The 26,580-nt window shown below is 45.4% G+C and overlaps 1 protein-coding gene across 1 annotated transcript in view; it reads right to left on the bottom strand.

The window, feature by feature from the left end:
* Positions 1–26,580, bottom strand: part of CADM4 (cell adhesion molecule 4) — a 189,902-nt gene that overhangs the window by 10,102 nt on the left and 153,220 nt on the right. Inside the window, exons 2-6 of the mRNA XM_087727213.1 lie at positions 12,779–12,925; positions 11,974–12,126; positions 9,547–9,681; positions 7,455–7,616; positions 564–654 (exon numbers count right to left, since the gene is read on the bottom strand). Coding sequence (XP_087583339.1) covers positions 564–654; positions 7,455–7,616; positions 9,547–9,681; positions 11,974–12,126; positions 12,779–12,925 — 688 coding nt within the window. The remainder of the gene's footprint in view (positions 1–563; positions 655–7,454; positions 7,617–9,546; positions 9,682–11,973; positions 12,127–12,778; positions 12,926–26,580) is intronic.

The following is a 26,580-nucleotide window of genomic DNA, read 5'->3' as shown; positions in this document are numbered from 1 at the left end:
GCCACTCCCACAAAGGAGGCCACACCCACAGAGTAGGTTCCAAAATTTTTTGAAACCCACCACTGGTTCAGAAACACTGCTCCACAATTCCACAGCCAATGGCCATTGGCCATGCTAGCTGACAATCAGAAATCTACAAGTTCTTTCTGAGGTTCCCAAGTTGGCTGATCTTCAGGAACTGCTCCCCCCACCTTCAAGAGGCTCAAAGGCAAAAGGGTCTTTTGTGAAAAGTTGGGTTTTTGATATATTGTTTTAGTTAAAATGCAGACAGAGGCAGATTTGGTCTAATAATCAATACCCTTGGTTGACGAAGCCCCAAATATTCCAATATCTTCCTTGACAGCTCTAATTTGTTAAGGGTCGCCACTTTCAGCTTTTCTCAGCACCAGATTTGGTTTTTTAATAAATGTCAGTAAAAATCGGTCTTTTTTTTTAAAGAACAGGGTAACCGCTGCCACAACCATGTCATTCCTTTCCCCTTGTGTTTTCTGCACAAGGCTCTCTCCTCCTGCCACCAAAATAAGTCCAAAATTTGCTTTTTCCCACCCAGAAGAAGGACTTACAATGGGTTGCCGTTTACAGCACAAGTCAAAATTAAGGTGTCGCCTTCCCTCATGACTCCCTGAGGCGGGTGGATTCTCGCTGTGGGTGAATCTAGAAAAAGAGAAATAATAATAATAATAATAATAATAATAATAATAATAATAATAATAATAATAATATGATGGATTATTTGGAAACAAACAACATCTTGCCAGTAGAGCAAAAAGGCAACAAAAGAAGGAGCAGGGGCACAAAAGATCAGCTCCTAAGTGATAAAATGATATTAGAAAATTGTAAGAACAGAAAAACGAACTTGAATATGGTCTGGATTGATTACAAAAAGGCATTTGACTCACTGCCACATAGTTGGATCATAAAATGCTTAGAAACAACTGGCATTAGCAAAAATATTACATCCTTTACTGAAAAGGCGATGAAACAATGGAGAACTGAGTTGGCGGTAGGGAATGAGATCTACGGAATGGTTAATATCAAGCGAGGAATTTTCCAGGGTGATTCACTTTCACCTCTTCTCTTCATCATCACAATGATCCCACTATCAGTAATCTTAAAAAAAATGAAATTAGGCTACCAAACAGCCAAAGAAGCTGAAAAAATTTCGCATTTACTATATATGGATGATTTGAAACTCTATGGAAAGTCAGAAATAGAAATACAATCATTGACAAACACAGTCCGAGTATTCAGCACCGATATTTCAATGCAGTTTGGCATGGAAAAATGAGCCACTGTATCCATAAAAAGGGGCAAAATCACTGCATGTGAGGGAATTGAAATGCCCAATGGCCAACTAATTAAATGCAACGAAAATGAAGCCTACAAATACTTAGGCATTCTGCAGTTGGATAATATCAAGCATGGAGAAGTAAAAACTATTGTCAGGGGAGAGTACACCAACAGAGTTAGGAAAATTTTGAAATCTAAATTGAATGGTGGAAATACAATCAAGGCCATAAATACCTGGACAATACCAGTTATAAGATACACAGCTGGTATAGTTAACTGGACACAAGCTGATTTGGACCCTTTGGACCGAAAAACCAGAAAACTAATGACAATGCACTACAGTTTACATCCACGTGGTGATACTGATAGACTATATCTGGACCGAAAATCAGGTGGCAGAGGATTATTACAAGTGAAGCAAACAGTTGAAGAAGAAAAACATGCACTGGCTGATTATTTAAAAGAAAGTCAAGAACATCTATTAATCGAAGTAAAGAACAAAAATCTACTGAAGGCCCAACAGACGAAACAAGAATACAGAAAAGGTGTGATAAAATCAAGAATGGAGAGTTGGCAGAACAAAGCACTGCATGGCCAATTTCTGGAAAAAATAAAAGATAAAGTGGACAGTGAACAAACTTGGTTATGGTTAACAACAGGTACATTAAAGAAAGAATCAGAGTCACTAATCCTGGCTGCGCAAGAACAAGCTATCCGCACAAATGCCATTAAGGCCAAAATCGAAAAATCCTCTGATGATGCCAAATGCAGACTTTGCAAAGAAGCTGATGAAACTGTTGATCACATACTCAGCTGCTGTAAAAAAATCACACAGACTGATTATAAATTGCGACACAATTCAGTAGCACAAATGATCCATTGGAATTTGTGCAAAAATTATAATATTAAAACAGCAACAAACTGGTGGGAACATTAGCCTGAAAAAGTCACCGAAAATCAGATGGTCAAGATCTTGTGGGATTTCCGTATACAAACGGACAAAATACTGGCGCATAATACACCAGACATCACACTGGTTGAGAAAAATAAGGTCACAATCATAGACATCGCAATACCAGGTGATAGCAGGGTCGCCGAGAAGGAACATGAAAAAATCGCAAAATACCAGGACTTAAAAATCGAAATTCAACGACTATGGCACAAACCAGCAGTGGTAATTCCAGTGGTAATTGGCACACTGGGTGCTATTCCAAAAGCACTGGAATTACATTTAAAACAGTTAAAAATTGACAAAATCACCATCAGCCAAAAGCAAAAAGCCGCACTGCTTGGATCTGCACGCATATTAGGTTACGACGTCCTAGGCCCCTGGGTGGGGCCCGACTAGTAACCAATGCCAAATCCGGCGAAACAACTGGCCGCTGTGATACAATTGTATAATAATGGAACAGCTTATATCCTCCGACGTTACCTTAACAGTTCCTAGGTCCTTGGTTAGGACTCGAGCTGTTGAGCTACCAACCAGCCCCAAAGGCTGTGAATCTCACCAAAGATTAACCACATAACAACAACAACAATAACAACAATAACAACAACAATAATAATAAGTAGAACGAGACAGTCGACCACTTGATAAGTGTGTGCAGCAAAATTGTAGTATATTTGTGAATGTATATGAAAGGAGAAAATAAAACTTTTTAAAAAAAGAAAAAGAAAGTGAACACTGTGGCCACTGAGCAAATTCCGTGGTTGTTAAGTGAATCTATTGTAAGTCCCGGTTCGGGGCATAAACAATGGTCACATGGCTATGAGGCGCTACAAATGGCCATACATGCAGCCAAGTTGTCAAGCATCTGAGGTAATTGTGTGGGAGGGGGGGCAACTGTTGGAATTTTGGATTGGGGTCATAAGTCCCCTTTTTGACTCTGTTGCAACTATCACTACGTCGTAAGTCAAAGACCAGCTGCGTTTCCCCCTCGGTAGCTTTTCTTTAACAAGGATTGTCGAATTAGGGAAAAGAGGCAGGCGTCGGCTTCCGTCAAAAGGGCTCAGGTTGGCTCAAAATGCTTCTGACAGCTCGCTGAAGGAGTCTCTTTGTAGCCATCGTAGGAAGGAACTCGCTCACCGGAGCAAAAGAAAAAATATCACAGCCTGGTCGCCCTCATTCCGACACAACGATTGGAATCAAAGGCCGAAGCTTGAGGGAGCCGCTGCTTTTGTGAGCTTTTGAATCCAGCGTGGGAGTCGGAAAAGGTGCTTCCAGTTTCCTTCTCATCTCTGGAATTCGTCTCCGTGTGACAGCCTTTCAGATTTTTGACGAGTTGCTATCCTTGTTCCTTTAATCTCTCTTCACAAGATTTAGTTTCCACTCCTCTGACCGTCTTCTCACACTTGTCTGAGCGACTTCCAGATTGCCTTTTTTACCCACTCCTTTTTCTTTCTTTCTTTCTTTTGGGGAGGGGGGGACTCGTATTGCACGGCTGTCTCAAATGCCTGTCTCTACTATGCTACCCCTGCAAGTTCTTCTCCACAAAAGAGGCAGAGGCCAGCCCCCCCAAAATTCCCCGCTCCGTAGCGGTGCGATTGATGCGTTTCCTAAAATATTAACTTTGCATTTGACAATGTGTCCAGCCTCGGTCCAGACGCAGTGGCTCAGTGTCTTTAAGATGCTGAGATTGTCAATCAGAAAGGTCGGCGGTTTGAATCCCTAGCGCTGCGTAAAGGAGGGAGCTCCCAGGACGTATCCCAGCTTCTGCCAACCTAGCAGTTCAAAAGCACGTAAAAAATGCAAGTAGAAAAAGAGGAACCACCTTTGGTGGGAAGGTTAACAACGTTCCGTGCCCCTTCGGCGTTTAGTCATGCCGGCCACATGACCACGGAGACGTCTTAGGACAGCGCTGGCTCTTCGGCTTTGAAATGGAGATGAGCACCGACCCCCTAGAGTCGGGAACAACTAGCACGCATGTGCGAGGGGAACCTTTACTCTTACCAGCCTCCCAGTTACTTCCTGCCCCTTTCCCAGCTAATCAAGTTCGTTTCAATTTTTATTTCTGCCTCCTTAGAATATTAGTTAACCCGTCCAGCTAAGGGTCAACTGCAAATGATCAGCATTCTCTCTGCTCCCTCATCAAAAGTCATTAAAATGCTGGAGAGTCGGGGATGAACCGTGGGGCATCTTCGCTCCCCTCTGATGAAGAACCTTCTCCGCACTCTTTGACCTAAGATTTTCAAGCCAGCTATCTGTCTACTTCATGTCACACCACCCAGCCTACACTTAACTACTTTGCTAATCAGACTAGGGTAGAGTGTACTTGTTCAAATGCTGCTTCTCGGCTACTCCCGAGGCATCTGGTTGATCGATGGGAAAACAGGACATTGGACTAGATGAGTTTTTAATCTGATCTAGGAGAGAGCTGTTCTCGCTGTTTGTTCTCCAGTTTAAAATGCTGCAGTCAAGCTATTCTCCAAAGCCCCTGAGATTAGGACAAGAAGCAAAGGGTGGAAACGGATCAAGGAGAGAAGCAGCTTAGAACTAAGGAGAAATTTCCTGACAGTGAGAACCATTAATCAGTGGAACAACTTGCCTCCAGAAGTTGTGAATGCCCCAACACTGGAAGTTTTTCAAGAAGAGATTGGATAACCATTTGTATGAAACAGTAGAGGGTTTCCTGCCTAAGCAGGGGGTTGGACTAGAGGACGTCCAAGGTCTCTTCCAACTCTGTTATTCTATTCTATTCTATTCCGTTCCATTCCATTCTATTCTATACATATATATCCAAAGTACGATGCAGAACCCTTCAACTCCCAGGCTGTGGTAGAAACCCTGGGATTGAGGAAGTTACATGCCACCCATAGGAGTGAGAAGGGATATATCTATATCTATATCTGTATCTGTATCTGTATCTGTATCCGTATCTCTATATCTATCTATCTATCTATCTATCTATCTATCTATCTATCTATCTATCTATCTATCTATCTATCTATCTATCTATAGATACATACATACATACACACACACACACACACACATACATACATATACATACATACGGTGTGTGTGTGTGTGTGCGTATACACACACACATATATATATATATACATACATATGTATATGTATGTGTGTGTATGTGTATGTATGTATCTATATCTATATCTATATCTATATCTATATCTATATCTATATCTATATCTATATCTATATCTATATCTATATCTATAGATAGATAGATGTGTGTGTGTGATTTTTTTATTTGTGCTGATAAATAAATAAAGGGAGACTAGTATAGATCTATTTCAAGCTATTTAGCTCTCATCAGCTAGCCATACCCTTACTGGGATTCGAACTTGTGCTGTATTGCATCTTAGGCAAACGTCTTAGCCATTAAGCCACAGGTCTCCTCCTTATCAGCTGAAGCCAGGGAAGGTATATATTTAGAGTCACAACCCCTGGTAAGCCCCAATTATGGGAGGAAGCTAACTGCTTCCATCATCTGTCAATTGGCTCGTCACAAGAGTCCATCACGACAGAAACCCAATATTTTTACTGTTGCCTTTGTTATATTTATATAACATATATATACATATATATACATATATATACATATATATACATATATATACATATATATACATATATATACATATATATACATATATATACATATATATACATATATATACATATATATACATATATATACATATATATACATATATATACATATATATATATATATATATATATATATATATATATATATATATATATATATATATAGCTTTCTTTGCACGCTGGATTTGTAAACCAGTAACTTCTATAGCCAGAAGTGTGAACGTTTTATATCACTATCCCCTAAGAAACTTCATCCATCATTAATGCCTTAAAAAATCACCATCCTACACTTTATTTATTGTCAACAACCTTGAAATCCTGCTAGTAGGCAGAAAGGCAGAATTTAAAAAAATTCAAAATGAGTGCATAACGTAGTAGAAGCTGTTTTCCAAGCACAGCCCCCAAAGCGGAACAGCTGAATAAAATATTTTAAAATAATAAGCCAAGAATGAAGATGTGAGGAGGGAAAACACGATTCATAGGAAAGACTTAAAGGATGAAGTGGCACAAGAACCTGGAATTGTACGGGATCCAATCCAAGGTAAACAGGTGACTCTATTAAAAGTGTTTTCCCTTAGAGATCATCTTCCTGTTCCGACCCAGGCTTCCTTAGATAGCAAGAAGCAAAATCTTGGTCCCAACAAAGCCTCTTTTATTTACATGACTGTGAATTCCTTTCATTCACAGTCAGCAAGGCTTTAGCAAACAGTCTTTCAGAGGAATGTTTATCCACACGCACCTTATCTCGTTTGGAGAGCTGCCAGATAACTAGTTTCCAAACACAGGGCAAGGCAAAACTTGGCACAAGAGTCTTTTATAATCCCAAACAGAACTTTCAAGACCAAATGAATGAATTGTTTCCTGCAAAAGCCCCCTCCCCATTCATTCCTCTTTTGTCTCCTATAGGAGGGGCCAATCACCTCCAAGGTGTGGCTTTACTCCCAAGTCGACCCTGTTTTCTTAGTTGTTCTTGTCTTCTGGCAGCTCTGTGCAGGCGGACACTGGGAACAGGCTCCAGCTGTTCTTCTGCCTCACTGCTGCCTAACTCCCTCTCTGCCTCCGACGCAGAGCCCTCGTCTGAGCTTTCCTCATCCCCCAGGACTGGCCCATGTTCCTTCCCCACCTCCTCACTGTCCGACTCTGCTGCCAGGCCCGTTGCCCGCCAGTGGGCCACAAGACTTCCTGGATCCCATGCCAGTTAGTTGGTGGGGCTGAAGTAAAGGATAAGTAGTGGTTGGAATGAAATCTTGGTGGAATATCTATCCCCTTTAAGATAAACAGGATAAACCAAACAGGAAACATGACTAGATTAACCAATTCTACTTTAATAGAATTTTGCAAGCCTGAAAGTGCTTTTTAACAGTCCGCCTGTTAAGCCAGGTTAATTTCTTCGTTAAGTTACGGAGTGTTTGTAATTGTAGCCTCCTTCATTCAAACAAGACCAGAGGGGGGAAAAAAGGATTCAACCAGGATTCCAAATGCAACCTGGCTCCATATCTCGATCTCGCTAACCCGACCTTGGCTTACACAATTGTTCTACCTCTCCTGCCCCCCTCTCCCTCCCTAGGGAGATCCAGTGGTCACTTACACTGTACATCTAGCACGTACTGCGTCTGCTTCCGCTGACCACGTAGTGCCGGGTGGATGGCTTCGCACGTCACAATGCTGCTGTGGTCCTTGCGATCCACCCGGAAACGCACCATGCTGTTGATGCTGAACACTTTCCCATTTTCTTGCTTGCTGCTTGTTCCTGAAATGCACACAAGTGGCACACCAGCCTCATCAGATAACCCTGACGAGCACTTAACAATTCTCCTTTAAATCGTGTGTGTGTGTGTGTGTGTGTGTGTGTGTGTGTATGTGTGTCTGACCTTGGCAGCTCTTAAGAGAAGAGCAACAAATATGATTAGGGGACTGGAGGCTAAAACATATAAAAAACGGTTGCTGGAACTGGATATGTCTAGTCGAGACAGGGAGCCGAGGTGGCGCAGTGGTTAGGGTGCAGCACTGCAGGCCACTTCAGCTGACTGTCATCTGCAGTTCACCGGCTCAAGGTTGACTCAGCCTTCCATCCTTCCGAGGAGGGTGAAATGAGGACCCAGACTGTGGGGGTGATATGCTGACTCTGTAAACTGCTTAGAGAGGGCTGAAAGCCCTATGAAGCGGTATATAAGTCTAACTGCTATTGCTATTGCTATGAAAAGAAGGACTAGGGGAGACATGATAGCAGTCTTCCAATATCTCAGGGGCTGCCACAAAGAAGAGGGAGTCAAACTATTCTCCAGAGCATCTGAGGGCAGGACAAGAAGCAATGGGTGGAAACTAATCAAGGAGAGTAGCAACATAGAACTAAGGAGAAATTTCCTGACAGTGAGTACAATTAATCAGTGGAACAACTTGGCTCCTGAAGTTGTGGGTGCTCCAACACTGGAAGTTTTAAAGAAGATGTTGGATAACCCTTTGTCTGAAGTGGTGTAGGGTTTCCTGCCTAAGTAGGGGGTTGGACTAAAAGACCTCTGAGGTCCCTTTCACTCTGTTATTCTATTCTATCTGTGGACTTCAATTCCCAGTTACGCATTATAGGGATAATCTCAACAACTGACTCTAGGTGGTGGACTCGAAATAAAAACAATTTAAAATGTGCCAAAATGTGTGCATTTATATTCCTTTTAGAATTTTGGCCTGCCACACTTTCTCTTATTTCATTATGCTGTTTCTTTAAGTATAGTCAATGGGAGGGGGGGTTAGAAGGAGTAGGATTTTGGAATGTATTGTTTTTCATTCTTTGCTAGAAGCCAAAGGTCATCCTTTGTCTCCACACCAGTACACCTGACCGGAAGAAGCTGGGCATGGACGCCAGCATGGAAGAAGAAGATTGGACCATGTGATGGACTGTGGGTGTGGGGACAAGATCATGAACTTTTAACTGGGTGGGATTCTGATGTAACTTCCAGAGTTGAAATCCCCACAGCTATGTGCCAACATGCCTGCTTTATTAAATTGGAACTTGAATCATAGTTTTGCCTTCGCCTCTGATTTAATTCTACATGGTATTTGGAACGCTGATACCCAAATCACTGGCCTAACTAAGAAGAGGGTCCCTCCGCAGCCTCAAAGCCCAAGGCCTGGGCATAGAATCTGTTTCTTTATTGGAGAAATAGTTGTTGAGTCTATCCCAAACTGTAAGGCGGGAACTCAAAAGTCCTTTTTTTAAACATTAAAAAAGTCAACTGGACTATTTTTTGGAGGAGGGGAGGAAGAGGAGGAGGAGGAGAAGGAGGAAGAGGAAGAGGAGCAGAAGAAGTAGCAGTAGTAGTTTCACTTTTCATTCCAGAAGCTCCATCCATGATGAAGCTTGCATGAGAAGTGAAACATCTTCTTATTCCTCAAAAAAACCAGTCCAGTTATCTTTTAAGCACTTTTGAGGCCTGGATGACTGAAAATCTCCATAATGTAAGAAGGAAGTACCCTCTCCCATCACTCAAGGCTCAATCACTCAATCTGGAGGAAGTCAAGTGGAAGAGTAGGCTCTTCCTTAACTTGGAATTCCAAGTTGAGTTTGGCCTAAACGCCAACAGAAGAAGAAGAAGAAGTGCCTGGATCCCACTTCCCAGGAAATATATTTAGTTTATTTGTCAGGTGGTTTCCATTGGGGCCCAAATCAGCATTTGGATGGACACCTTTTATCTCTTTCCGGTCCCGATACCAGCGCAGGGTGGCCGCAGGGCGTGACCTGGGAACGCTGCAGGTGAGTTCGACCTCTCCTCCTTCTACCGCCTGTTCCTTCACCTCCACTAAAGGACTGTCCGGGGGAACTGGGGAGAAGAAAGAAAAAAACCAGGCAGATCATTAGTCATCACCTCCTTCGTCTCCTTCATCCCATGGCTGAACCCTTCACCTGAGCACCTGAACCGCCTCCAATGCGGCAACTTTCTTAATTAATATTTCAACGGCTAGTGATGGTGGGAGGAGGAGATGCCTTCACCCAAGCTTCTCAATCCCGAGAAGGTCATTTTAGGAAGGAAAACAAGGACTTAGCCTTCTACAATGAGGCTAAGAAAAACAAAAACAAAGAGAGGCCCAAGAGATGAGTATGTATTTCCGAAGATTACAAGGGTTTGCTAAATCCCTTGACCTCTATTTGTTCCTTCCAACATTTCGTGCTTGCAAAACATCAAGATATATTTTTTTTTTAAAAAGGAGGTGTAGGTTTTGCTTCGTTTGCATCAATGCTTCCGTTGATGTTCTGCTGAGGAAGAATCTCATTCTTCTCTCTCACTCTCTGAAGATTATCTGCTCCCCTACCGCCAAAGGCTGACCTTGAGGAACGATCGTGTCTTCTAATAGTCTTTTGTCTGGCAGGTTAGGTAGATTCCCGAAAGTGTGACTTTCAGAAAGGCTACAGCTCAGCGTCAAAGCGCATGTTCGGCACGCTAAAGATCTTAGGTTCAATCTCTGATCTCTCCTGGGGGGGGATAAAGCAGACAGGTCTGAAATTCTGGACAGCCATGGAAGCCCGTCTAGACAAAATGTCCTTTGCACCATCAGCTTCCAGAACGTACCTGATTCCCCCCCCCCCACACACACACTTTGGTTCAGCTGGAGTCTGACTTAGAGGGGTGGGATTCAGCTGGTTCGCACCTATCTGGGAGAACTGGTTGTTAACTTTCTAAGTATTTCAGAGAACCAATTGTTGGAAGAAATCTCCTTTTGTTTTTTCCCACTTTACAGGGCTAATCCTGTCAGGAAGGCAGGAAGGAAACATTCTGGTGATGTTTCTAGCCTCATCTTTATTGCCCCGCGTACAGAAACTGCCTCTCCGGTTAACCCTCATTACATTGTCACAGCTAAGCCGAAGCGGCCATTGACCTGAGTGATGTTGAGTTGGCCACGCCCACCCAGTCACACCAACCCAGATGGTCATTAGGGCAGAGAACCGGTTATTAAATTATTTGAATCCCACCACTGGGGGTGAACTTTAGAGGGATGAGTGAAAACCCCTTTGCCGGGGTATGAAAACAGAGCAACATCTACACACTTAACAGACCTTCTAAGCCCATGATGGCAAACCTATGACATGCGTGCCACAGGTGACACACAGAGCCCTCTCTGTGGGCATGCGAGCCATTGCCCAGCTCACCTCCACCTCGCATGCATGCGCGCCTGCCGCCTGCCAGCTGATTTTTGGGTCTCTGCTGCACATGCAGGAGATGTGCGCACATGCGTGGGTTGCATGCACATGTGCGGGGGGGAGGCGGGGGGGCTGCGGTGTTCCCATCACCACACTCCATTTTGGTCCCAGGAGGCTTCAGGGAGACCTGCTAGACCCAAAACGGGGTATTGTGGGATTCAGACAGTTTGGGCGAAGCGGATGCTAATTTTACATCCGGTTCTGCTGAACTGGGAGTTGAAAGGACTGGCTGGCCATGCCCACCTTCCCCCTCCCCTCCCAGGAGTCTCCATGTGGACCATTTTGGATGCGAGGTGAGTGCAGGGCCCGTGCAAGGGCTCTGGGACGGTGAAAAGCGGGCCTCCCGGAAGTTCCAGGAGTCCAGAAAGGGGCTTGTTTCTGGCCTCTGGAGCCTGTCGGAGGCCGTTTTCACCATCCTGGAGGCTCAAAGAAAGCCTCTTGAGCCTGGGAAGGGCGAATATGCCCCCTCCCCCCATTGGTGCAGGAGCCCAACTAGGCCACACCCACCCAGCAACTCGACAGAGAACTGGGGTCGTTGCACATGCATGCGCAGCAAGGGCAGGGCACATTGCATTATAGGTGTGGGCACAGTACGCACACGTGTGTGCTATTTTGGCACGTGAGGAGAAAAAAGGTTAGCCATTACTATTCTAACTCATTTGGGGAGACAAAGGGTTCCGCCATGCACATTATCAAGCAATGGAGTATTGTAAACTCAAGGGATGATACTAGTAGACCTGATGGGTTTTATCTGGAGCAGCCCATCCTTCCCCATCCTGTTCAAGGTGGTGTGTGGGGGGATATTAAGTTTAAAAGACTAAACTATGGGTGTCCAACCTTGGCAACTTTAAGATTTGTTGGACTTCAACTCCCAGAATTCCCCAGCCAGCCCGTTGCTTAGCGGGGTGACACCTACCCAGGACTGTAAGGATGGCAATCTGATGGTGGGTGTCTTCTGTGTACAGCTGGCAATAGTATCCGCCTTCATCTTCCAGGCGGGCGTTGGAGAGCACAATGCGGACCTGCTTCTGGGTGAACTCCACCAACTGGAAACGTTCATCCTTCAAGGCTGTTAAGGGGCAGAAGGGAAAGTTGTGGACCCATAAAATAAACGAGGATCATTTTGAACAATCTTGGAACAAAATACACTCAAAACCGTAGAAATGGTGGTAGACTTTAGGAGAAACCCTCCTATGCTATCATCTCTTTTACGGTTCCACCACAAATATGCGCACAACAAAAGCGCGCCTGACTAAATCGCGGTGTCTAAAGCGTGGTGACAAAACCGCGCGACGAATGAGCGATGAATTAGCCCTAAAGCGTGCCGACAAAAGCGCGCCGACAGAAGTGCGCTGTAACGTAACCCTAACCCTAACCCTAACCCTAAACCTAACCGTAAATCTTACCTTAAATTAAATCGCGCTTCTGTCGGCGCGCTGTTGTCGGCGCGCTGTTGTCGGCGTGCTTTTGATATCGCGGTTTTAGCGCCGCGATGTTGTCGGCGCGCTTATGACGTTCGCGCTTTTGTCGGGTCACGCTCTTTTACAATACTAGCAAACACAGCATCAACAGTAGAGACCTTCCAGTGTCTAGATTCTATCCTATCTAAAGACTTAAAATAGACACCTAACATCAAAAACGTAATCGAAAAAGCACAACAAACTGAGATTCCCATCCTCGCCCCTTAATTTGACATCTTGAAGCCTTAGAAGCCAGGTTACCTCGCGTGCCATTAAAGAAGAGTGTTTGCCGAGATGGGTTCTGGATCACCACGATGGAGCCGTCATATTGGTGCAGTTTGCAATTGATCTCAGCCTGTCCGCCTTCTGCTACTGTCACATTCTCGGCTTGGACCTCCTGAGCTCTAGCTAGGATGGAGAGAAAGAGAGAAGGGGTTACCAGTCTTGTTTCCTAGAGAAAGGACACCTGGTCACCATCAAGGAAGTCTGCTAACTGGGTGGACCCATCCTTATCAAAAACCGCCCCTTGAAAAGAGAAGAGTTGATGGACATCAAGGTAGCTTTGGAAATTCCGTGTCGGTGAGAACTAACTCAAAATAAGGATGAGCAAGGTACATCCCTAAGAAATGACTTAGCAATAGCAATAGCACTTAGACTTATATACCGCTTTAGAGTGCTTTTACAGCCCTCTCTAAGCGGTTTACAGTCAGCCTCTTGCCCCCAACAATCTGGGTCCTCATTTTACCCACCTCGGAAGGATGGGAGGCTGAGTCAACCTTAAGCCTGGTGAGATTCGAACTGCCAAATTGCAGGCAACCGGCAGTCAGCAGAAGTAGCCTGCAGTACTGCATTCTAACTACTGAGCCACCACAGTTCTTACGTACTGCGACTTCCAGAGTGTTCTCCAAGCAGACCTCAGAGGGGAGCAGAAACGGTTGGAAAATGAGTCAGAAAAACCATGCTCCCCAACTTCGGCTGCCATATAGAGCCGAGGTGGCGCAGTGGTTAAATGCAGCACTGCAGGCTACTTCAGCTGTTCTGCAGTTCGGCTGTTCAAATCTCACCGGCTCAGGGTTGACTCAGCCTTCCATCCTTCCGAGGTGGGTAAAAGGAGGACCCGGATTGTTGTTGGCGATATGCTGACTCTGTAAACCGCTTAGAGAGGGCTGAAAGCCCTATGAAGCGGTATATAGGTCTAACTGCTATTGCTATTGCTATATCTGGTTGCAAAACTCTCCCTGACCATTAGATGGCAGGAGAGAGTAAGAGTTCTTTGCTATTAGCTGGTGTTTATCCAGTAATCTTCGTTTTTGCCCAAATACGGTTGGCTTAGCCTCACTATTGGGATGTGTTTGTGTGTCTCTGTGTGTTGTTTATTATAATTTTGTCCCAATAAAGGAGAATATTTATAGCTCAGGGTTACGAGGGCTCCTTGATGTTAGTGCTGTGATTAGCACCGATGATGTTTCCTACTTTGTGTAATGAAAAGTCTGCAAGAAAACAACCCGGCTTAGCGAGCACCAAGGATCCCTTATTATAATTTTGGCTTGTCTTACGGGAGGCCATCTAGACAGAACGATTCATCTGCCTAACTGGTTTATGCAGTCTATAATCTGAATGATAATGGTCGGTGGTCAGCGGGTGGATAGCCTTGCCAAGCAGCTAAGAGCCGGAGGGAAGGCCGGGCGAGCGATCTCCTTCTCTTCCTTTGAAGCTTAACTAATCGTCCTTCCCATCCTCACAAGTCAGCTATTATTCCACAGAGGGATAAACGAGAGGACATCGGAGTAACACAAAAACCGGTACAGTAAAACGTGAAAAGAGGAGGGCATGACAGGAGAATTCCTAATGGGAACAGCTTCATCCCAGGTGCGTGGATTACAAGGCATAAAGAAATAGCGGGTTGCATGGTCTCGATGTTGGCAAAATGCACAGCGCTTAGCAAAATGCACAGCGCTTCTGTGAACCCAGTCCTGCCGTACAGGTACTTATTTATACCTCTTAACAATCCCCTCTCCCTGCCTGTAGGACAACAACAACACAAAATATTAAACCCTTTTTATAAACAGCACCGAGACAAAAGGGCCCCGGGTCAGTATTAGAACCATGTTCTTCCCCCAGCATGCTTCAGCCGTGTTAAGTAAAGGCTAAATGGTGGGAAACCTTCCATGCTAACAGGCTTAGCGTGATTCCAAGGTTCACTGGTATTATCCATGCTAAACGCCAAGAGCCACTGTACGCAACCCTGCGCAACACAAACCCGGACGCAAACTGAGCTTTAAACTTCCGACTTGTCTGCAGCCTTAAGTTCATCGCTTTTCCACTCCGTGCATTTTGAAATGGGGAGAGGGTTTGCGTTAATTAAAAATTAATAGAATGCAATAATATCTATCCTATCCTATTCAATTCTGTCCTGTTCTGTTCTATTCTAGTCTACTCTACTCTACTCTACATTCTGTAGAGGGAGGGAAAGGAGGGAGGATGAGGAGGGAAAAGAAGAAAGGAGAAAGCAGAGGAAGTAAGAGCCGAGGTGGCGCAGTGGTTAAATGCAGCACTGCAGGCTACTTCAGCTGACTGCAGTTCTGCAGTTCGGCTGTTCAAATCTCACCGGCTCAGGGTCGACTCAGCCTTCCATCCTTCCGAGGTGGGTAAAATGAGGACCCGGATTGTTGTTGGGGGCGATATGCTGACTCTGTAAACCGCTTAGAGAGGGCTGAAAGCCCTATGAAGCGGTATATAAGTCTAACTGCTATTGCTAAGGGAGGGGAAGTAAGAGTAGGAGAGAGAGTAAGGAGGAGGAGGAGAAGAGAGGAGGAGTGAGGGAAAGAAGAAAACAAGAAGGAGAGGAGGAAAGACGAAAGTGTTTTCTATGTTTGTAAGAAGATAGGGATAAATGTTAATAGTTAATAGATAAATGCCAATAGTACTTAGAAGAATGTAGATTGGTGAATGTGTTTGAAAGGAAAAAAAATAAAAACAAACTTTATGTAAAAATTGGAGAGAGAGGGTCAGCAAGCCCATTCCAAGCCAAGGGGTGTGAACGTTGGCCTTTTTGTGTGAAGGCAGGCCCCCCCCTTCCAAAAAAAAGTGTTTATCCGGCATCTCAAAACCCCGCAGAGAAATTTTCGCCTGAAGATAATCCCCTCTTGTCATTCAGAAGGACTCATCTTTTTTTTTCCTTTTTGGCAGGTTGCATAAATTATGCATCAGAGTGGCAAAGTTCCTCACTTTAAAATGATTACACGCTCTCGATTATTCCTCCCCCGTTTCACCCCCATAACACATCACCGCGCCGTTCAACCGCAGAATTAGAAGTCTAAAAAGCATCCGTACCCATCACCACCTGGCTACACCGGGAGACAAACGATTGAAGCTGCCCCAGAACACCTTAAGGGCACCCGGTTCCAATGCTGGCATTGCAACCTCCACTTTGCGAATGCAGGGATGAGCAGAGATATGAACAAATGCCTCGCAAGCATCTCACACAGGTGCAAGGACAAGAGAGGACACAGGTAAACATGGGATGGGAAATGTCTCCAGAAAAGGCCTGCCTCTCTCCTCAATCATAGCCCAGATTATCATCATCATCATTATTTAACGACTCCTTAATCCCTTCTGGGTGGAGTCTGGGCAGCTGAATGGAGCTAGCAGAGTGTTTTAATGGCCAGATGCTTTTCCTGTCACCAGGACGGAGTTTTATTTGGCAGATATATTCTCATAGTGCCCAGAGAGAGTAATATCTGCCTCTACCTAGGATCGAACTCACAGTCTCCTGATTATGAGACGAGAGCACCACCTCTAGGCCACCGCACCATTCTAACTGTGGCCCCAGATTATGAGGGTGTAAATTTTTGTCGTCTCCAGCAATTCCAGGATGCCACGTGATGGTAGCCACGCTGCTCTCCCACCTCTCCACCCTTCAGATGGGCAGCAGGTGGACGATGCACCCCTTGCCAGAAAAGTACAGGCAGCTCCCAACTTACGACGGTTCATTTAGTGACCATTCAAAGTTTCAACGGCACTAAAAAAAGTGACTTACGACCGTTTTTCACACCTCCAACTGTTGCATCATCCTCATGTTCACAGGATCAAAATTCAAGTGCTTAGCAACTGACTCCTACTTACGACCGGGACGTGTGATCACCTTTGGCGACCTTCCGATAAACGGCGGGGAAGCTGGATTCACTTAACAATTGTGACAAGAAGGTCATACAACGGGGGTCAAAACTCCCTTAACAAATGTCTCACTTGGCAACACAAATTGTTGGGCTCCACCATGGTTGAAAGTCGAGGACTACCTGTAGTACCTTGGGTGAGGTTTAGTGATTTAACAACCGCAGCAAAAAAAAAGAAAAGATTATAAACATTAAACAACCACCTTGCTTAACAACTAAAATTCTGGTCTCAAGTCTGATCATAAAATCAAGGACTATCTGTATGTTATAGCACGGGGTCCCTAACCTTTGGGGCTGCAACCCATTACTGGGCCACGGCCTGTTCAAAACTGGGTCGTGGAAGAAATGGGCGAAGACATGGGCAGGAAGCGCCACTTGCACAAGTGGCGGATGAGCAAGAGAGAGAAACTCCACTCGCTTGCTCGAGTGGAGGTTCGCAAGGATCTGTCTGTCTATCTGTCTGTCTGTCTGTCTGTCTCTCTCTCACACACACACACACCAGAGGTGATATTCAGCCAGTTCTGACAGGTTCTGGAGAACCGGTAGCAGAAATTTTGAGTAGTTCCAAGAACCGGCAAATAGGCTGGCCACGCCCCTGCTGTCTCCCAGCCGGTCTTTTTTTGTGCCCTGAACAGGAGAACGGAGCTGGAAAACAGATTAGTGGGGTGGGGAGGGAATGGGGATTTTGCAGTGTCCTTCCCCAGCCACACCCACAAAGCCACACCACGCCCACAAAGCCACTCCCACAGAACCGGTAATAAAATAATTTTAATCCCACCACTGACACACACACACACACCGGGCTGCCAAGCTGTAAAGGTTGGAGCCGTCGTGTTACAGCCCACGCTTTGAAATGATGTGGAACAGATCTTACCTTTTTCTTTTAATCTGATATCTTTTTATAAGGTTTCATTACCATATTTCTCCCCCCCCCCCCCCCCCCCCGTTTCCCTCCAGGGCTCTTTTCTTCTCAAGTCTGAGCATACCGAATTCCCTTGATTTTTCACAGAATTATAGAGTTGGAAGGGATCCCAAGATTATCTAAACCAATCCTTTGCAACGTGTAGGAAAACAATTAAACCCTCTGAGGAGAAGGCTGCCAGAGATAGCGCCGCTAAGACCATTCTGCCTTGAATGAGATCGCAGGTGCCAGGAAGTTTTTTTCCCCCAGAGATTTGAAGGAATTCAGTTCGCTGCAAACTTACACCTGTTATTTCTGGGATCTAGTTTCTGGGGCTATGAAAAAAAAATTACTTTTGACCATCTTCTTGCGTTTCTGTTGCTTCCCCAGCTTACAATCTTTCCACTCCCTGCTTAACAATCATAATTTGGGACTGGAACTCACATTGCTAAAACGAGCCGATTGTCAAGTGAAGGTGTTCAATTCAGGGCCTTTTTTTGCCAGGTTTGTTAAGCGAATCATTGCAGTCATTAGTGAATCATATACTCAGTAAGCGAATCCAGTTCCCCCTTTGAACTTTGCTGTTTGGAAGCCGCTGGAAAAGTCCCAAATGACCCTGGAATGCTGTGACCATAATAAATATTTACCAGTTGCCAAATTTTAATCAGATGAACCATGGGGACAGTGATGGTCGTAAGTGCGGGACTGCCCCTAAGCACCATCATGACTTTGAACAGTGGCTAAACAAATAGTTGTACGGCGACAACTCCCTGTATGTGGACACAATCCCACATGCCTAAAAGAGATTTATAGAAATAATTTTTAGCTGGATGAATAGGTGCGGCTTGCAACAGGAATAGGATTCTTGGTAAGATATTCATTTTAATTGTTGCTATACGTCCCATGAGTGATAACTGAATATTTTTCCAATTTTCTAAATCTTTCTTTATTTGTATCACTAATTTATTATGATTATCGTCTTTAATTGTAGAACATTTGCCGACACACAGATCCCCAAGTATTCCACTTTCTTAGTTATTTGCATTCTTGTTGCTACTTCCATTTCCTCTTCTTGCTTTTTTGTCATGTTCTTGGTTATCATTTTTGGTTTTGTCTTTATTGATCTTTAGTCCTGCCACTTCGCCATATTCTTCTAATTTTTGAATTAATTTCAAGCTGGATTCTAATGGGTCCTCTAGAACAAATACTAAGTCATCGGCATAGAGGTTTATAGAAAGGTGAAGCTCTGTTGAACATCTCATGCCTCACCTGAGAAAAAGGGCACCATTATCTTTTAATGAAGAAACGAAACAGAAAGAGAGAATGAAAAGTAGTGGGTGGATGGAAGGGTGAGAAAGAGGTGAAAAGGTATCTCTGTGGTTTTTCTTTGAAGATGTTTCTCTTCTCATTCCCTTCTTTAGCTCTGACTGGATGGTGAGCAATGGAAGGATTTATATTCCTTGCAGACAGCTGGACGTTTTGCATCCTTTTAGAGGGTTGTGGAAACACTTGATAGATCCTCTAAAATCCACCCTCCAAAAGGATGCAAATGTCCAGCTATCTGCAAGTTGAAGTCCTCCAGGCTTAAAGTTGGCTGGGGAAAGCTGACTGGGGAATTCTTGGAGTTGAAGTCCTCCAGGCTTAAAGTTGGCTGGAGAGAGCTGACTGGGGAATTCTGGGAGTTGAAGTCCTCTAGGCTTAAAGTTGGCTGGAGAGAGCTGACTGGGGAATTCTGGGAGTTGAAGTCCTCCAGGCTTAAAGTTGGCCGGGGAAAGCTGACTGGGGAATTCTGGGAGTTGAAGTCCTCCAGGCTTAAAGTTGGCTGGGGAAAGCTGGCTGGAGAATTCTGGGAGTTGAAGTCCTCCAGCTTAAAGTTGGCTGGGGAAAGCTGACTGGGGAATTCTGAGTTGAAGTCCGCCAGGCTTAAAGTTGGCTGGAGAAAGCTGACTGGGGAATTCTGGGAGTTGAAATCCTCCAGGTTTAAAGTTGGCTGGAGAAAACTGACTGGGGAATTCTGGGAGTTGAAATCCTCTAGGCTTAAAGTTGGCTGGAGAAAACTGACTGGGGAATTCTGGGAGTTGAAGTCTGCCAAGCTTAAAGTTGCCAAGGTTGGAGACCCCTGTTCTAGAGCACTGGAAGCAGAGGTGGGCTGCTTCCAGTTCGGCCGAACCAGTAGTGGAATTCAGACCTGGGTTGCAGAACCGGAAGCAAACCAGGCCTGCCACGCCCTCGAACCGGTTTCCTTGCCGCCGCTGGGCCGCCGCCATTTTGCTTTTTAGTGACTGCGGGTGAGCAGTTCACTTTAAATAGTTCTGCAGATGTGTCTGGCGTGTTGCAAACCGGTAGTAGAAGTGGCAGCAACCCACCCCTGACTGGAAGTGATGGCAACAAATCCAAGCCAAAGACCAGCTCCACCAAGACTTGACTCTCTTTTGACTGCCACAAAACTGGGCACCAGTTTCAGACAATGATACCCAGTGTCCGGTTGCCCAATCTGGACCAACCAACTTTCCGGAAATGCCAGCCAGTGACTAATAGGTTTGACATGAGGCCTCCTCTACAGAGTCTCCCTTCTTTTTTTCCCTAGCAACTTTGCCCCAAATAGCGGACCCAGGAGAGAGGCAAGAGACAGTACGATTATTATTCATGAATACCCTTCCCCTCTGCTCTGCCTCCAAGAGCTCGGGGCCAGCTCGGGTAAGGAGCGCACATCCATTTTTAAGGCAACTGCAGAGGAGAAAAAATGTCCAAAAGATTGTGGCTCTTGGAGAAATATGCTAATTTTTTGTGTCAGCAAAAAAAAAAAAAAAAAAGAGGACCAAAGAGCATGGGGCTGGTAGGGGAGACGAGTAGCTCTGTCCAAGTAATATGTCTATATCAGTGATGGCGAATCTTTTTGGCACTGAGTACCCAAACAAGAACGCACGTACATGTGGTGAGTTTCTACCGGTTCGTACCGGTTCTTGCGAACCGGTTGGGGTCGGTGGATCCGGAAGTAAGTAACTTCTAGGAACGCCGGCACCGGCCCTGTCGCTCGATATCACCTTTGCCGTCCCGTCGCAGCTCACTCGCTCGCTCCCCTGCCTGTCCGCACTAAACTAGGCTTAGTGCATGCACATGCCTGAGCACCGGAAACCCAAAGACTAGCTGGCCAGTGCGCACTTGCCGTTTTCACGTCGTTTTTCTGCTGGTTTCAACCCCAAAACAGCCCAAAAAACAGCCGGAAAAACAGCCGGAAAAACAGCCTGATTTTTGGCCATTTTCCAGGCCATTTCCTGGCACTCTGACACTCGCGAAGACCAGCTAGCCAGCCCACATGTGCGTCAGGAGTGGGTTCCTGTACCAGTTGGTACTGGTTCACTTCCATGGGCGCTTTCCCGCCGCGCGTTGCTTATGTATGTGCAGTTGACTGTCATTTGTTCTCCACCCGCGCAGAAACATGCCAGCAATGTCAGAGGGAACCGGTTCAGGGGCGTGGCCAGCCTGGGTCACTGCCGGTTCTGTGACTCAGGCTGAATATACAGGCCAGAAACCAGAAGAGCAGCTGGCAATGGGTACATGTCCACAGGGAGGGCTCTGCGTGCCACCTCTGGCACACGTACCATCACAGGTCTATATTATCTCTGCCTCTGGAATAATCCCAGGCGGGAGCAGAGGAGTGCTGAGTTCTTGCTGCATGAACCTCACTGCACAGCGGAAGCATCCGGCCAATACAGCTCCATTACCTGAACTAATAAATCTGTCAAATTTCTCAGGCTGATTTTAAGCGGTCTTGATCAACGCGCGCTCCATTCCGCAACAGCAGGGCAACAATTCATTCACGACGGTTCTGGCTGAGCTACGCCAGCGGAGAAGGCTAGCCTGCGGCTGCGTTCAATGCGGCTACTTGCCGGACCTCCTGAAGAGTGAAAAGAATGGCCGACGAGCAATGAGGCGGAAACGTCCTTGTTAAAAAAGAGGAAGAAAGAAAGGAATATTCTTTCATTCCCTGGGGGTCACCATCCTCGGCCAACCAAATGTCAAGCCACAAGATAACCCAACTTAGGCACGTGGGAAATACACTGGGCTTTTGTCCACTTAATGGCATGACGGGAGAATAAATCGGAAAAGCGGAGCCAGAAATTAAAAACAGCAGGGATGGATTTGGTAGGAGAGAAGGGCAGAAGGCAGGAAAGCGTGCAGATTGCATAGCTCTTTTTTTTCCATCAAAAGCTACACTTATTATTTTTTTATTGTTTCCACACCTAAAGATGAAAATACCGATAGTCCTTGACTTACAACCGCCGTTGAGCCTGTCATTTCTACTAAGTGAATTTGGCTCCATTTTAGAACCGTTCTTCCCACAGTTGTTAAGTGAATCACAGCAGTTGTTACATCAGTCACACAGTTGTTAAGTGAATCTGGTAGTCAGAAGGTCGCCAAAAGGGACCACAAGACCCTGGGACACTGCGACCATCACGAGTCAGTTGTGAAATGTTTACATTTTGATTACGTGACTGTGGAGAGCCGGCAACAGTCGTAAGTGTGAAAAACGGTCACAAGCAGAGATGGGTTGCTCCCGGTTCGGCCCGGATTGGGAGAACCGGTAGCAGCAGGAGGAGGAGGCTCCGCCCACTCACTTCTGCTCATGCGAACTGGTAGTAAAAAAAAATTGGAAACCCGCCACCGATCAGAAGTCACTTTTTTCAGGGCTATTAAAAAACTTTGTTTTTTAATAAAATATTTTTTTCATTTTTAATTAACGAACATGTAAAATACACACACACAAAACCTAGACGTACACCACATTTACACAATACAATACGAACAGGAGCTTCCTGTTCTTTCTAATAGCAATTATCAATCGATACCGCTCACCTTATATTATTTCCCCTTCTATTGTTATTTCATTTGGATTTCACCCTTCTTAACCCTCTTATTTTACTCCTAATTATTATTATTTTGAGTTGTAACTTTGGACCGTCACTAATCGAATGGTTATAAATCGAGGACCACCTGTTCTTTAAAAAAGCTATTTCTCAACAGAGGTTAAACTTCCCTTTTAGAGAATGTTCAACAACAGGAGGGTTGCAAAATTAACGAGAAGATTTTTCGTCCATATTGAAGCAAGAGGCACAAAAGTCCATCAGTTGCACAAACAGATATCTTTGCTGTTTCTTCTTCACTTATATCTAAGAGCTTAGCAAGATACCAACCAACAAAGCTTCTTTAGACGGAAATTCAGTTCAAATAATGCCTCCTTTTTTCCTTGCCAAAAGCTGAAGAAGGGAAAAATAACAACCCTATCAATGTGAATGTTGTTTTTTTAAGAAATAAAGTTTGTTTATTCATCCTGAATAAGTTTAACACGATTTTGACAGACTGCAATTTTTTTTTTATTTCTCACAAAAAGCCGTTGTTGTTTTTCCTTTGTTTTCCTCGTCTGATTTCCCTTCTTGGGTTGTGAATTTTTAGGGCGTTAGTCTGAGGAAAGGAGCGCTGTGGATTTTTTATTAAACTGTAAACCATTCTAGCAGATGTTTATTTTTTATTCTTGGTAAACCAATTTAATCTAATGGTTAAGGCGTCAGGCTAAAAACCAGGAGACTGGGAATTCTAGTCCCACCTTAGACAAGAAAGCTAATTTGGTGACTCGGGCCAATTACCAGGAGATGGGGAGTTTCAGCTTAGACAAGAAAGCTAATTGGGCCCATCACCAGGAGACTGGGAGTTCTAGTCCCTGCTTAGACAAGAAAGCTAATTAGGTGACTTTGGGCCAATCACCAGGAGACTGGGAGTTCTAGTCCCAGCTTAGACAAGAAAGCTAATTAGGTGACTTTGGGCCAATCCCCAGGAGACTGGGAGTTCTAGTCCCTGCTTAGACAAGAAAGCTAATTAGGTGACTTTGGGTCAATCACCAGGAGACTGGGAGTTCTAGTCCCTGCTTAGACAAGAAAGCTAATTAGATGACTTTGAGCCAATCCCCAGGAGACTGGGAGTTCTAGTCCCTGCTTAGACAAGAAAGCTAATTGGGTGACTTTGGGCCAATCACCAGGAGACTGGGAGTTCTAGTCCCATCTTAGACAAGAAAGCTAATTAGGTGACTTTGGGCCAATCACCAGGAGACTGGGAGTTCTGGTTCTGCTTTAGGCAGGAAAGCCAACTGGGTGACTTTGGGCCAGTCACTAGGAGATGGTGAGTTCTAGATTCACTTTAGGAATGAAAGCCGGCTAGGTGACTTTAGCCTATCCCCTCTCCCTCAACCTAACCCACTTCACAGAGTTGTTGTTAATGTGAGGGAAATAGGAGGAGGAAGGTGTACTAAGTACATTTGCCACCTGGAGTTACTTACAAGCTAATAAAGGCGAGATAAACAGAAGTCAGACTAAGGACTGTTATCCATAAGGAAACCAAGCCAAATGTGAATAAGAGTGAATAAAAATATTCCGAGCAAGAGATATTTTCTGCCCTTTCACAAAAAGATGGCCTAGGACAGTGTTTCTCAGCCTTCGCAACCTGAAGATGCGTAGACTTCAACTCCCAGAATGCCACAGCCAGCATGGAATCTTCCATGGCAGCTAGGGAATTCTGGGAGTTGAAGTCCACAAGAAACACTCACCTTGAATACATACCTTCTGGGATTCTTCCCAACCCTTTAATACAGAGGTGGGGGAAATAAGGCCCTCTTTTATGACTTGTGGACCTCTGCTCAGGAATTCTGGGAGTTGGAGTCCACAAGTCATAAAAGGGCCATAGTTCCCTCACCCCTGCTTTAATATGACTCTACTGAGTGGGAAGGGATTAAAAAAAAAAGACCCCCTCCTCTTCTCTCCATCCGCAGCCACCCGCAAGCACCCCCAAGGTATCCACGGGGCTGCTTTCTGGCAAACGAAGGAACACGCCTGCTCTTAGCCCTTTTGCCAAGGCAGAGAATCGCCTGCTCTGTTGCTCTGTCTCCATGGATTTCTCCCAATCCAAGAATCTCTACAGCAATCTCCAGAAGCTGATTGATGGGAAAAACGAGGCTGCCACTGGGAGGGAGTGCGCCCAAACGGACAGGGGACAGAGCAATGTCCTTGGCGGACGGCCATAATTCAACGGCAGCCAATGAGAAGGAGCTGAGCTTTGAAAATATCCTTCCCCACCCCCACCCCCTCGTCCTGCCACCCACCCCTCTCCTTCTTCAGGCGCCCTATTCAGCTCAGTCCTTCCACTGGCTGCTTAATGCATTCTTCCCTTCCAGAGTTGACAAGGGTCACATTCCTCCCATCGCAACGTTGGCTTTCAGGATCCCGGATTCCGTTCCCGGGTCTAGAAAGGGAGGGAGCCCAATAAAATCCAGTGAAAAATATTGTTCTAGATCAGTGTTCTGAAACTTTAAGATGGGTGGATTTCAACTCCCAGAATTCTGTGACCCGACAAAAGCGCGAACGTCAAAAGCGCGCCGACAAAACCGCGGCGCTAAAACCGCGATGTCAAAAGCGCACCGACAACAGCGCGTCGACAACAGCGCGCCGACAGAAGCCCGATTTAAGTTAAGGTAAGGTTTAGGGTTAGGTTTAGGTTTAGGTTTAGGTTTAGGGTTAGGTTTAGGGTTATTTTTAGGGTTAGGTTACAGCGCGCTTCTGTCGGCGCGCTGTTGTCGGCGCGCTTCAGCGCTCATTCATCGGCGTGGTTTTGTCACCGCGGTTTAGTAAGGCACGCTTTTGTCGTTCGCGCATTTGTGGTGGAACCCAGAATTCCCCTAGCCAGCAGAGTCCCTGGAACGGGCTGGAAATGGGGCACATGGAGGCTGAAAATGGGGTGCGCAGAGGTGGCGGTGGTGATCCCTGCAGCCTGGAACAGCTGATCGACACTATTCCGGGAGGCTGATCCAACCGCCCATCAGCTGTTCGTGTTAAATCCGGCTGTACGAAGCTGACCACTCTGTTTGCTGCAAGGAGGCAATTTGCTGGGAGACAGAGACAGATTGTTTTTTTCTTGTTTTCTTCTCCAAAAACTAGGAGCGTCTTATAGTCGGAAAAATACGGTAATTAGAGGTGTTCAATTAGAGGTATGAGACCAACAGATACGCCTGAAACCCACCACCACCACTCCCCACCCCGAAATGAGACCCTAGAGATAATCTTGTGCCATCTCACAGAAATGGACAAAGTTACCTGGTCTGAGCTGGGAGGGAAGAGCCTATCAAGGCTTTAACCCGCTTTTAAAAAAACAAAATAATAATAAAGCAATTATTCATTTGTTGTGTACACTGCCGTGATCCCAAAGGAATTCCGGCGGTTTTCAACAGATATGAAAACAACCCCAGTAATTTAGCAAAGCAACGGTTAAAACGTCATCCAAGACAATGAATCCCGTCGGGATTTAGGCAGAGGAATAGGCTGATGGGTAAACAGTTCCTTCCAGGCAAGGGCATCTGCCACTTAATATTTGTTTTCTTTCCCTCTTGGGTCGTATCAAGTAGGAACGGCACCCGGGAGTTTATGCTAAACAGAACAAAAAAGCAGAAATGGAGGAAAGACGCAAACTCGGTGTCAACCCTGCACAGTTCGAAGTCTTTACCATTCAGCCTGTCACAACATAAACCACCTCCTGCTTTCGATGTAAGACGGAGGGAAGGTTGTCTGCAAGGCTCACCCCCAGAGTCAGAATAACAGAGCTGGAAGGGACCTTGGAGGTCTTCTAGTCCAACCCTCTGCTCAAGCAGGAGGCCCTATATATCATTCCAGACAAATGGCTGTCCAGTTTCTTCTTAATAACTTCCAGGGATGAAGCACCCACGATAGGAAAAAGAAAATAGACTAACAGTGTTGGAAGGGACCTTGGAGGTCTTCTAGTCCAACCCTTTGCTTAGGCAGAAGACCCTATACCAGGAGTGTCAAACTCAATTTCATTGAGGGCCGCAACAGGGTTGTACTTGATCTGGTGGGGCCGGGGTGGGGGTGGCCAGCTCGACATCGTGGGCTGCTCCTTCACTATTTGCAGGGCATCCCTGTGGGCCAGCT

This window comes from Thamnophis sirtalis, unplaced genomic scaffold (assembly GCF_051295495.1).
Source record: "Thamnophis sirtalis isolate CommonGarterSnake01/CBP01778 unplaced genomic scaffold, rThaSir2_p1.2 scaffold_13, whole genome shotgun sequence".
Classification (NCBI taxonomy): Eukaryota; Metazoa; Chordata; class Lepidosauria; order Squamata; family Natricidae; genus Thamnophis; species Thamnophis sirtalis.
This window is presented reverse-complemented; position numbering and strand designations above follow the sequence as displayed.